We start from the raw sequence: 12,406 nt of genomic DNA, 5'->3' as shown, positions 1-12,406 counted from the left end.
CTACTAAGAGCTCACCTCCTCCAGGAGGCCTTCCCAGACTGAGCCCCTTCCTTCCTCTCCCCCTCGTCCCCCTCTCCATCCCCCCATCTTACCTCCTTCCCTTCCCCACAGCACCTGTATATATGTATATATGTTTGTACATATTTATTACTCTATTTATTTTACTTGTACATATCTATTCTATTTATTTTATTTTGTTAGTATGTTTGGTTTTGTTCTCCGTCTCCCCCTTTTAGACTGTGAGCCCACTGTTGGGTAGGGACTGTCTCTATCTGTTGCCAACTTGTACTTCCCAAGCACTTAGTACAGTGCTCTGCACACAGTAAGCGCTCAGTAAATACGATTGATTGATTGACCTTCAGAAGAACCAAGAATTTAGACTCTGACACAGTTTTGTTAGTAGAGGTAATGCTATATATCGAGCACTTACTGATTGCAAAGCCCTGTAACAGGCGTTTATGAATTGCATCAGCAGCACAAGATAGGTGCCCTGCCCACAAGGGATTTTCTGTTACTAAAAGAGTTTTGCGGTGAAAGATTCCAAAAGGAAAATTCGAGGATCACCTTTCACTAAGACATTTTCTCTTCCCAGTGGCTACAGCACTCCTAAGCAGCCAGTTGTCCGTTTTAAAAGGAACAAGCATCATAAGGGGTCTATCTACTGTGTGGCGTGGAGCCCCTGTGGGCAATTATTGGCTACTGGATCAAATGACAAATACGTCAAAGTACTTCCTTTCAATGCCGAGACCTGCAATGCTACAGGTAGGACATGGAGCTTTGCAAACAGAGCCTAAAGGGCATTTTAGAAACATGCCATCCATTCTGTGCCCCAGACATAATAGTATAATAATAATAATAATGGCATTTATTAAGCGCTTACTATGTGCAAAGCACTGATCTAAGCTCTGGGGAGGTTACAAGGTGATCAGGTTGTCCCACGGGGGGCTCACAGTCTTAATCTCCATTTTACAGTTGAGGTCACTGAGGCCCAGAGAAGTGAAGTGACTTGCCCAAAGTCACACAGCTGACAATTGGCGGAGCCGGGATTTGAACCCATGACCTCTGACTTCAAAGCCCGGGCTCTTCTCTGTCTCCCCCTTCTAGACTGTGAGCCCACTGTTGGGTAGGGACTGTCTCTATATGTTGCCAACTTGTACTTCCCAAGCGCTTAATACAGTGCTCTGCACACAGTAAGTGCTCAGTAAATACGATTGATTGATTGATTGATTTTCCACTGAGCCAAGTGCTTACTGTGTGTCAAGCACTGTTCTAAGCTCTGGGGTAGACACGAGGTAATCAGGTTGAATAAGTCCCTGTCCTGCGAAGAGTTCACAATCTTAATCCCCATTTTACAGATGAGGTAACGGAGGCCCAGAGAAGTGAAGTGACTTGCCCAAAGTCACACAGCTGACAATTGGCGGAGCTGGGATTTGAACCCATGACCTCTGACTTCAAAGCCCGTGCTCTTCTCTGTCTCCCCCTTCTAGACTGTGAGCCCACTGTTGGGTAGGGACCGTCTCTATCTGTTGCCAACTTGTACTTCCCAAGCACTTAGTACAGTGCTCTGCACACAGTAAGCGCTCAATAAATACAATTGATTGATTGATTGATTTTCCACTGAGCCAAGTGCTCACTGTGTGCCAAGCACTGTTCTAAGCTCTGGGGTAGACACGAGGTAATCAGGTTGGACGGAGTCCCTGTCCCACGTAGAGTTCACAGTCTTAATCCCCATTTTACAGATGAGATTACGGAGGCCCGGAGAAGTGAAGTGACGTGCCCAAGGTCATGCAGCAGGCCAGTGGCAGAGCCGAGATTAAAAACCACATCCTCCGACTATCAAATCCGTGCTTTTGCCAGTCGGCCATGCTGCTTCCCAATGTTCTTGTTGTTCGTGGGGATAGCGCTTCAACAGAGCGTGACTTCCAGAGGCAGAAGACCTCTGGAAGAAAAAAAGAAGAAAAAAAGAGTGTTTTTCTGTCTCTCTTGGCAGCTTTTCTTTGGCCAGCACCATCGGGTCTAAGGGGCAGGGGCAAGCTAGCTGTGACAGCCCACCCTGTGCAAAAAGCTGCGGCAATAAAGCCGCCCACCCCCTGGCTAAACTCTCTGGGGGCTGGAGGCGATCCTCCAATTATTCTCCTCAGTGAGTGATTTATAGAACTGAAGTCATTTTTCCTGAAGCGAATCCTTACTAAAGTGTAATCTCGGTATCACTTTTTGACACTCCTGGTGTGACTTACATTTCACAAATTCAGAGTTTTTTCTCAGTTACGCTGTTTTAATGTCAACTGTAGAGCCCAGCCTTGGGCAGTTACCTTTAATCCTTTACCTTTGAGAAGCAGGGTGGCTCAGTGGAAAAAGCCCGGGCTTTGGAGTCAGAGGTCATGGGTTCATATCCCAGCTCCGCCAATTGTCGGCTGTGTGACTTTGGACAAGTTGCTTCACTTCTCTGAGCCTCGGTTACCTCATCTGTAAAATGGGGATTAAGACTGTGAGCCCCCCGTGGGACAACTTGATCACCTTGTAACCTCCCCAGCGCTTTGCACATAGTAAGCGCTTAATAAATGCTATCATTATTATTATTATTATTATTATTATTATTAGAACAGTACTTTGCGCATAGTAAGCGCTTAATAAAAAATGCCATTATTATTATTGCTATTATTAATCCAAGAGTAACGTCTGAATATTTCCCCAAAACGTACCAGTGGAAAATTTCCACTTATGCCTCTGCCTGCCAAACTGTTTTCTGGTCAAGAAAAGACACGAGAGACCGTCAGTGTGGTCCGGCAACCTTTTCTTGTCAATTATACTAGACTTCACAAGGTTGTTGAGTGGAGCAACCTATAAAAAGAAATCACGTGCTATCAGTTGCTGTGAAATTCATTCAATCGTATTTACTGAGCGCTTACTGGGTGCAGAGCACTGTACTAAGCGCCTGGGAAGTACAAGTTGGCAACATATAGAGACGGTCCCTACCCAACAGCGGGCTCACATGAACAGACCTATTTGATTTAATAAATGTGGTATTTCTTAAACATTTGCTTGGTGCCAAGCACTGTACTGAGCACTAGAGTAAATGCAGGATAATCAAGTTGAATACAGTCCCCATCCCTAATTTTCTTCCATTCAGTACTAACAATATCTGTGCAAGCAAATTATCCTGATGGCCTAAGGACTCCTCAAAATCATATTTTCTTCAATTATCTGGCTATTTCATGTGGATGGAGTTTTCATATATTTATTGAAATGAATGTATTTATTCAGCTGCCTGCAGGGGTAGATGGATTTTTATTTTTAGTTGTGGAATATTACATAGATTTTCTTTTTAGCAATACTAACTTGGCAGATTTCTCTGAGATATACAGTAGGCTCTTTTCAGGCCTAAAATTTAGTTCTAAATTCAAAAACAAATACATATTAGTGTTTCTTTCCTGGAGGCAGATTTCAGACACTCATTCTATGATGGTAGTCTATAGTATCAGGATTTCCTAGTTAAAAAAAAAAATCAATTTCAACATTGTTTCAGGACCCGATCTGGAGTTCAGCATGCATGATGGGACAATTAGAGATCTGGCTTTTATGGAGGGCCCAGAAAGTGGTGGAGCGATTTTGATAAGCGCCGGAGCAGGAGATTGTAATATTTACACAACAGATTGTCAGCGAGGACAGGGCTTGCATGCGCTGAGTGGTCATACAGGTATGTAATTCTTGGTCTTGGTTACATCTGGTCCGTGTTTCACGAGCATGTCTTTCACCGTAATAACTGGAAACATGCAGTGGACATTTTACAGAGTTAGCTGTTGGAATCAATTTTATATCATTCAGTGTGAATCACAACAATTTATTGCCCAAAGCCAAGCCGTGTGCCATAATGGAAACTCATGATTCTTTCTTTTTTTTTTTTTTTCTTTCCAATTACTGTTATTTTCAACCAACAGGCCACATTTTAGCACTTTACACTTGGGGCGGATGGATGATTGCGTCTGGTTCCCAAGACAAGACTGTCAGATTCTGGGACCTGCGAGTTCCTAGCTGTGTTCGGGTTGTAGGCACAACATTCCACGGAACTGGTAGGACTCTTTCATAAACCATGAAATTTTTTCTCTGGGACTAGTACAACTACTAATAAACCATGAAATTGTTTCAACTTGCTGTTGGTTTTAGGTTTGACGTGGCCCAGCGCTTAGAACAGCGCCCGGCACTTCGAACAGTGCTTTGCACATAGTAAGCCCTTAACAAATACCATCATTATTATTATTATAGTTAGCAATTACAGATCCTTAAATGCAGGAATAATGTCTAGTTCATTCATTAATTCATTCAGTCATACTTATTGAGCGCTTACTGTGTGCAGAGCACTGTACTAAGCGCTTGGGAAGTACAAGTTGGCAACATATAGAGACGGTCCCTACCCAACAGTGGGCTCACAGTCTATCCCCATCCCCCCCGCCTTACCTCCTTCCCCTTCCCACAGCACCTGTATACATGTATATATGTTTGTACGTATTTATTACTCTATTTTACTTGTACATATTTATTCTGTATATTTTATTTTGTTAATATGTTTTGTTTTGTTCTCTGTCTCCCCCTTCTAGACTGTGAGACCGCTGTTGGGTAGGGACCGTCTCTATGTGTTGCCAACTTGTACTTCCCAAGCGCTTAGTCCAGTGCTCTGCACACAGTAAATGCTCAATAAATATGATTGAATGAATGAGTGAATGAATATCTGTAATTTATTCATCTATGTATTTATATTGATGCCTGTCTCTCCCTCTGGAATGTAAACTTGTTAGGAATATGTCTATTTGGTGTTATATTATACTCTCCCAAGCGCCCGCTTGTTAATATGTTTTGTTGTCTGTCTCCCCCTTCTAGACTGTGAGCCCACTGTTGGGTAGGGACCGTCTCTAGATGTTGCCAACTTGGACTTCCCAAGCGCTTAGTCCAGTGCTCTGCACACAGTAAGCGCTCAATAAATACGATTGAATGAATGAATGGAGTAGTTCCACAACATGCACATAAGAGCACTGGATAAACCAGGCTCTATCTGTACCAAAGCTACTCCCAGATCAAAAGGTGACATCAGAAGGAGCAAAATAATGCTTTCAGGCTTCTAGTATGTTTCAGTATATTTCCACGTTTTAGATAGTACAGACATACTGGAAGCTAAAACACAGGGATAACTCGGACGCAGTAAAAATAATAATAGTAATTATGGTATTTGTTAAGCACTTACTATGTGCCAGGCACTGTACTAAGTGCTGGGGTGGATACACATCATCATCATCAATCGTGTTTATTGAGCGCTTACTGTGTGCAGAGCACTGTACTAAGCGCTTGGGAAGTACAAGTTGGCAACATATAGAGACAGTCCCTACCCAGCAGCGGGCTCACAGTCTAAAAGGGGGAGACTGAGAACAAAACCAAACATACTAACAAAATAAAATAAATAGAATAGCTATGTACAAGTAAAATAAACAAATTAAATAAATAAATAAATAAATAAATAAATAAAGTCCTATGACTTTAATTTGGCATCTTTCATTAACAAGTGCATCTTGTACAAGATGTACAAGTAAAATAAATAGAGTAACAAATATGTACAAACTGCACATGCATGCAAATGAGGTTGGCTACATCTGGCCCACATGGGGCTCACAGTCTCGATCGCCATTTTACAGATGAGGTAACTGAGTCACAGAGAATAATAATAATAATAATAATAATAATAATAATAATAATAATGGCATTTATTAAGCGCTTACTATGTGCAAAGCACTGTTCTAAGCGCTGAAGAAGTTAAGCGACTTGCCGAAGGTCTCACAGCAGACAAGTGGCGGAGCCGGGATTAGAACCCATGACCCGCAGGCCCATGCTCCTATCCACTAGGCCTTGCTGCTCCTCTAAAAAACCATGTCCGTGTGAATGCAGTGATTCCAGACTGGTTTTCTCGGTGAAACTTTCCCTTTTTTTTGTTTTTTAAACTCACAGGAAGTGCGGTGGCATCGGTGGCCGTGGACCCCAGCGGCCGTCTCTTAGCTACAGGTCAAGAAGATTCTAGCTGCATGCTGTATGACATCAGAGGAGGCCGGATGGTGCAGAGTTACCATCCCCATTCCAGTGACGTCCGTTCCGTTCGCTTCTCCCCCGGTGCTCACTATTTGCTTACAGGCTCCTACGATATGAAAATCAAGGTGACAGACCTGCAAGGTACCGTAATTTAATCTGACATGGCAGCGAAAGAAAGTTGTCTCGACGTGGAGCTGAGATTGGTGTGCATATGCTGCGGTCTGTTTAATCTTCACGTGAGGCTATTGAAATTAGTGTAAAATCATTCCCGCGACGCTCCTCCCTCCTCACCTAAAGTAACGCAGAGGTTAAGCCTGCGCTGTTTTATGCCGTTTGAGGTCTGAGGTGTTGTCCGATTATGGAAGTGCTGCGGTCCGTTTAATCTTCACGTGAGGCTATTGAAATTAGTGTAAAATCATTCCCGCGACGCTCCTCCCTCCTCACCTAAAGTAACGCAGAGGTTAAGCCTGCGCTGTTTTATGCCGTTTGAGGTCTGAGGTGTTGTCCGATTATGGAAGTGCTGCGGTCCGCTTAATCTTCACGTGAGGCTATTGAAATCAGTGTAAAATCATTCCCGTGACGCTCCTCCCTCCTCACCTAAAGTAACGCAGAGGTTAAGCCTGCACTGTTTTTATGCCGTTTTCTTTTTGAGGTCTGAGGTGTTGTCCGAGTACGGAAGGGCACTTTCAGAAACATTCGTATTAAATTCACAATCAAAGGGGGAAGAGGGGCTTGGCGAGTGGTACATGAGAAAGGGGACGTAATGAAAACAAGGTAAAAGAGAAGGCTCAGAGTCAAACAGGCCTGGCCAGGAGCCTCCTGGGGCTGCCGCTCAGGCCGTCGAGGGTCAAGTGACCACTCAAGCCATCCCAACATCTTAAAATTTGAGGCGGCCTAGTGTTTGAGGCCCTTGCGTATGTGTAAAAGAAACAGTTTTGCCTTGTGGAAAGAGCCCCGTGCCTGGGAGTTCGAGGACCGGGTCTCTAAATCCGGGCTGCACCGCTTGCTTACTGTCTGATTTAGGGCAAGTCACTTCGGTTCTCTGGGCCTCAGTTCCCTCATCTGCAAAACAAGGATTCAAAACCTGTTCTCCCCCCTCCTGAGTCCCATTTGGGGCCTGGTTATCTTGTATCTACCCCAGTGCTTTGTACAATGCTTGGCACATCAGAAGTGTTTCCCAAATACCGCAATCATTATGTAAAAGTGTTTTCAGAATCTGATTTGTACATTTACCCCAGTAACATTTCAGTTGTATATCTAACCCTCCTTTCCTCCGAGTTATCTGGTGTTTCCGTTCTTTATAATTCGTCTTTCTCTCTTCCCGATCTCCCTTTGTCAGTATTCGCTTAGCGGGTTCAACTGTTTCCAAATGTAATGCCCTAAAAGTGCTTAGCATTCTACCACTAAAAGCGCAGTAAATATCCTGATCTCGGTCGGTTGAGGTTTTTAGACTGTGAGCCCACTGTTGGGTAGGGACTGTCTCTATATGTTGCCAACTTGGACTTCCCAAGCGCTTAGTACAGTGCTCTGCAGACAGTAAGCGCTCAATAAATACGATTGATTGATTGATTGAGGTTGATTGTTAATGAAAGATGCCAAATTAAAGTCATAGGACTTCATTTATTTATTTATTTATTTTATTTATTTATTTATTTATTTATTTTACTTGTACATAGCTATTCTATTTATTTTATTTTGTTAGTATGTTTGGTTTTGTTCTCTGTCTCCCCCTTTTAGACTGTGAGCCCACTGTTGGGTAGGGACCTGTCTCTATATGTTGCCAACTTGGACTTCCCAAGCGCTTAGTACAGTGCTCTGCACACAGTAAGCGCTCAATAAATACGATTGATTGATTGATTGAGGTTGATTGTTAATGAAAGATGCCCAAAGTCATAGGACTTTATTTATTTATTTTATTTATTTATTTGACTTGTACATAGCTGTTCTATTTATTTTATTTTGTTAGTATGTTTGGTTTTGTTCTCTGTCTCCCCCTTTTAGACTGGGAGCCCACTGTTGGGTAGGGACTGTCTCTAGATGTTGCCAATTTGTACTTCCCAAGCGCTTAGTACAGTGCTCTGCACATAGTAAGCGCTCAATAAATACGATTGATGATGATAGGACTTTATTTATTTATTTTATTTATTTATTTTACTTGTACATAGCTATTCTATTTATTTTATTTTGTTAGTGTGTTTGGTTTTGTTCTCCGTCTCCCCGTTTTAGACTGTGAGCCCACTGTTGGGTAGGGACCGTCTCTATATGTTGCCGATTTGTACTTCCCAAGCACTTAGTACAGTGCTCTGCACATAGTAAGCGCTCAATAAATACGATTGATGAGGATGATGATGGGACCTTTTCAGAAAACAGATGATGTAGATATTTCAAAGAATACTTTGGATATTTTTTAGAACTCGGATGGGAGCTTTCTAGCTGGAGAGCCCATTAGAGAAGGTGGATATTTCCTCAAATCTGCAGAGGCTCTCTCCATCTCCCATCCCCAACCTTCGCTAAGGACGCCAGCTGAAAGGTTGGCCTCTTTCCCTGTACAACCTGCATGGTCTGGAGATGGAAGCTCTCTCCAGATTCCTTCCCCACACCACCTAATTAGCCTATTCCTGGCTATAACGACAGTTGTCCCCATTAAGCCAAAGGCAAGCTGATCTTTTTCAGCAGCCGACAAACGTCTGGGCCCAGTTTAAGACATTAGTCGTCCTCTGACCTGCAGAAGTAGGTTTGCCGGACAGAATTGGTTCCCTCCGTGTAGATCCAATCAATCAATCAATCAATCAATCGTATTTATTGAGCGCTTACTATGTGCAGAGCACTGTACTAAGCGCTTGGGAAGTACAAATTGGCATCACATAGAGACAGTCCCTACCCAACAGTGGGCTCACAGTCTAAAAGGGGGAGACAGAGAACAGAACCAAACATACCAACAAAATAAAATAAGTAGGATAGAAAGATAAGTAGGAAGATCCAGCGTGCCTCCACCCCAGACTCTGGCTTCTCCTCGGCATTTCCAAGATTTTTCCCGGCCCACAGCGGGCAGTGCCAGCCGGGGGCTAGAGCAGGAGAACGGGTGAGGTGCCGTTGAATCGGTCACCTACAACGGCATGAAGTTGTCTCCCCCTTTTAGACTGGGAGCCCACTGTTGGGTAGGGACTGTCTCTAGATGTTGCCAAATTGTACTTCCCGAGGGCTTAGTACAGTGCTCTGCACACAGTAAGCGCTCAATAAATACGATCGATGATGATGATGATGAAGTTCCCCAAGAGCACAGAGAACTAGGCCCCGGGCATATCCCTACTTTCTCATCAGGTGAAGCAGCCTTATCTAATCTGTTTGATTTATGTGTGTGTGTGTGTGTGTGTGTGTGATCCACGTGTCCGTCCGTCCTAAGCAATATTTTTCCTGTCTTTTAGGGGACCTCACCAAACAGCTTCCAATTATGGTAGTCGGAGAGCACAAGGACAAAGTGATTCAGTGCCGGTGGCATACCCAGGACCTCTCCTTCCTGTCGTCTTCCGCGGACAGAACTGTGACCCTCTGGACGTACAACGGCTAGAGCGTCCCCGCGGGCGACCTAGGCAGATCAAGCACAGAGACTTCAGACTACTGAACTGTAAAAATTAGGAGTTAAAAGGAGCAGCAGCCGAGCGGGAGAATGGCTTAGCAGGAGGAGGCACTCGTGTCCGTTGATCTCATGGCTAGGTGGTGTCGGTGTTTCGTATTATTTTTGCCGTGCTTTCCAGTCTTCCATGCCGAACTCACGCTGCTGTGCCTCTCGTAGCCCCGTTGCCAAAACCTGTTGGAAGAGCTCTTTTGTTGTCAGTGTGCACTCTAGGTAAGATGAATGATGTGTTTACAGTTAAGTACTTAAATGCATTCCTTGGTCTCTGACTACATGAGGATTTTCTAGATACACTAAAAGTGGACTTTAATCAAAATCGAGGTATGGACTGCAACTAGTTCGCCACAAAATCAACTTAAGGGGTAATTTTCTTTTTTGCCGTCGTCACACATCCATTGTGTGCCTCACTCGTCAGGTATAGGTCAGACTTTTATATGCCTCCAAATGTTACCCTGTTGATTTTAGTACATGTAAGTGTGAAGCAAAAGGATGGATAGGTAACTGCTTCTTTGTTTTAGCTCTTAATTTTCTTAATCATTTAAACCAAGGACAATTTTGCTGTTTTTTGACATAGATTTTTTTTTTTCTTTCGGTAAGCTGAAAGGTAAGATGTTGGCTTCAGAAACCAGTAACACTTCACTGTTTTGAATGCAACAGGATACCTCCATTAACTGATGTTCTGTAGAAGAAGCAGCTGCAACTAGTGCAGCACCTGAGGGTACCACACATTTTCTGGCTAGCATTTTTTCCTCTTAAAAACAGAAACCTACAGATTTTACTGTGGACTTGTAGCATGGCTTGAAATGCTATGCCTGCATGATAATTTCAAAAGTGAAAAGTGAATTTACCAGTCCCAAAGCTTATTTGGAATTGTTTTCTTGCACTGTTGTACGTAAAGCAGAGATATGGTTTTGTTTCTACAGAACTGTAGAGTCTGATGTTCATGTATTGTTATATTTTCATATTGTATAGTTATTTGACTTTTAAGTTATGATAAATATTAGGTCACTTTATTTATTTAAAATGCGGTTGTGTTTTAGTTCTAATAATTACTAAACTGTCTGTGCACTGTAGCAAGCGTTTTTTAACGGTTATATACAAGTGGAAAGGATATTAGAAGTGTAACTGTGCTATAATCTCAATAAAGACATCTTGACACCTAAAATATCCTTGTCTTTTATTTAGGTCTTATAGCGTGTGTTTGCCTTGTTTCTTAAATTTACCTGATTGTAAGGTGATCAAATGGGCAGAACACTGGACTGATTGTTGCTACTTACAAATTATGTTACTTGGTAAGGTAACGTACGACTGTTGCTTTTCATACCTCTGCCCATGACTCTTCATCATCATCATCAACATCATCAATCGTATTTATTGAGCACTTACTATGTGCAGAGCACTGTACTAAGTGCTTGGAAAGTACAAATTGGCAACATATAGAGACAGTCCCTACCCAACAGTGAGCTCACAGTCTAAAAGTCTTCACTCATTCATTCATTCATTTAGTTATATTTATTGAGCACTTACTATGTGCAGAGCACTGTCCTAAGAGAAGCAGCATGGCTCAGTGGAAAAGAGCATGGGCTTTGGAGTCAGAGGTCATGGGTTCAAATCCCGGCTCCGCCAGTTGTCAGCTGTGTGACTTTGGGCTAGTCACTTCTCTGGGCCTCAGTCACCTCATCTGTAAAATGGGGATTAAGACTGTGAGCCCCCCATGGAACAACCTGATCACCTTGTATCCTCCCCAGGGCTTAGAACAGTGCTTTGCACCTAGTAAGCGCTTAATAAAAATGCCATTATTATTATTATTATAAGGGCTTGGGAAAGTAAACTATAACAATAAGCGGATACATTCACTGCCCACAACCAGAGGATTCTCTGAGCGTTTTCATGAGTGTCCTAAGGGTTTGAGGGAAGGGGTCTGTGAGAGATGCTGATGGAATTGTGTTCTCCAAGACTCTCTTTACCTGGATATCTTGGAATTAGACCCCCAGGCCCTTCCATTTTTCCCTATCTGTGGGGCTCCTACAGCCTAAGTGGGTTAGTCAATCAGTGGCATTTATTCGCCCCTTATTTTGTGCAGACAAAAGGAGTTTACAGTCTATCTCGCAATGCATCCAGAACCCCTAGACTTGACCCGGGTGGAAGAGTGCGCTACAACCAGAGCATGGTGCTTTAAAATCCTTTTCCTCTAGCTTGAAACTCTCTCCCCTCGCAAATTAGCCAGGCTTCCCCATATTCAAAGTTGTCCTGAATCAATCAATCCATCAATCATATTTATTGAGCGCTTACTATGTGCAGAGCACTGTACTAAGCGCTTGGGAGGTACAAATTGAAAACATGTAGAGACAGTCCCTACCCAACAGTGGGCTCACAGTCTAAAAGGGGGAGACAGGGAACAAAACCAAACATACTAACAAAATAAAATAAATAGGATACAAAATAAAATAAAACCCCAAGACCTTCCCCAATCAATTCCCAGCACCTCAGCTGAGGTGAATCCATTAGCCATCTCTAGCACTTAGCTACTTATGCTCACCTTTAGCATTTAAGTATATGCTTTTTTTCACTTGTACATTAAAATCGCGACTTCAATTACACTGTAAAAAAATTTTATATCTGTTTTCCTCACCCGTTAGAGTGTGATATTCTTGGGGGCAGGCAATGTGCTGTTGCCTTTTTGGTACATTTCAAGCATTACCT

At 42.9% G+C, this 12,406-nt stretch overlaps 1 protein-coding gene across 1 annotated transcript in view; it reads left to right on the top strand.

The window, feature by feature from the left end:
* WDR47 (WD repeat domain 47) overlaps positions 1–10,868 on the top strand; it is a 42,363-nt gene extending 31,495 nt beyond the window's left edge. Inside the window, exons 10-14 of the mRNA XM_038745497.1 lie at positions 593–762; positions 3,527–3,697; positions 3,939–4,070; positions 5,992–6,210; positions 9,495–10,868. Of these exons, the coding sequence (XP_038601425.1) occupies positions 593–762; positions 3,527–3,697; positions 3,939–4,070; positions 5,992–6,210; positions 9,495–9,637 (835 nt within the window). The 3' untranslated portion in view covers positions 9,638–10,868. The remainder of the gene's footprint in view (positions 1–592; positions 763–3,526; positions 3,698–3,938; positions 4,071–5,991; positions 6,211–9,494) is intronic.
* Positions 10,869–12,406: the final 1,538 nt, after the last annotated feature.

Source organism: Tachyglossus aculeatus, chromosome 4, assembly GCF_015852505.1.
Source record: "Tachyglossus aculeatus isolate mTacAcu1 chromosome 4, mTacAcu1.pri, whole genome shotgun sequence".
NCBI lineage: Eukaryota > Metazoa > Chordata > Mammalia > Monotremata > Tachyglossidae > Tachyglossus > Tachyglossus aculeatus.
The sequence above is the reverse complement of the archived record's forward strand: the minus strand, read 5'-3'. Positions and strand labels throughout refer to the sequence as shown.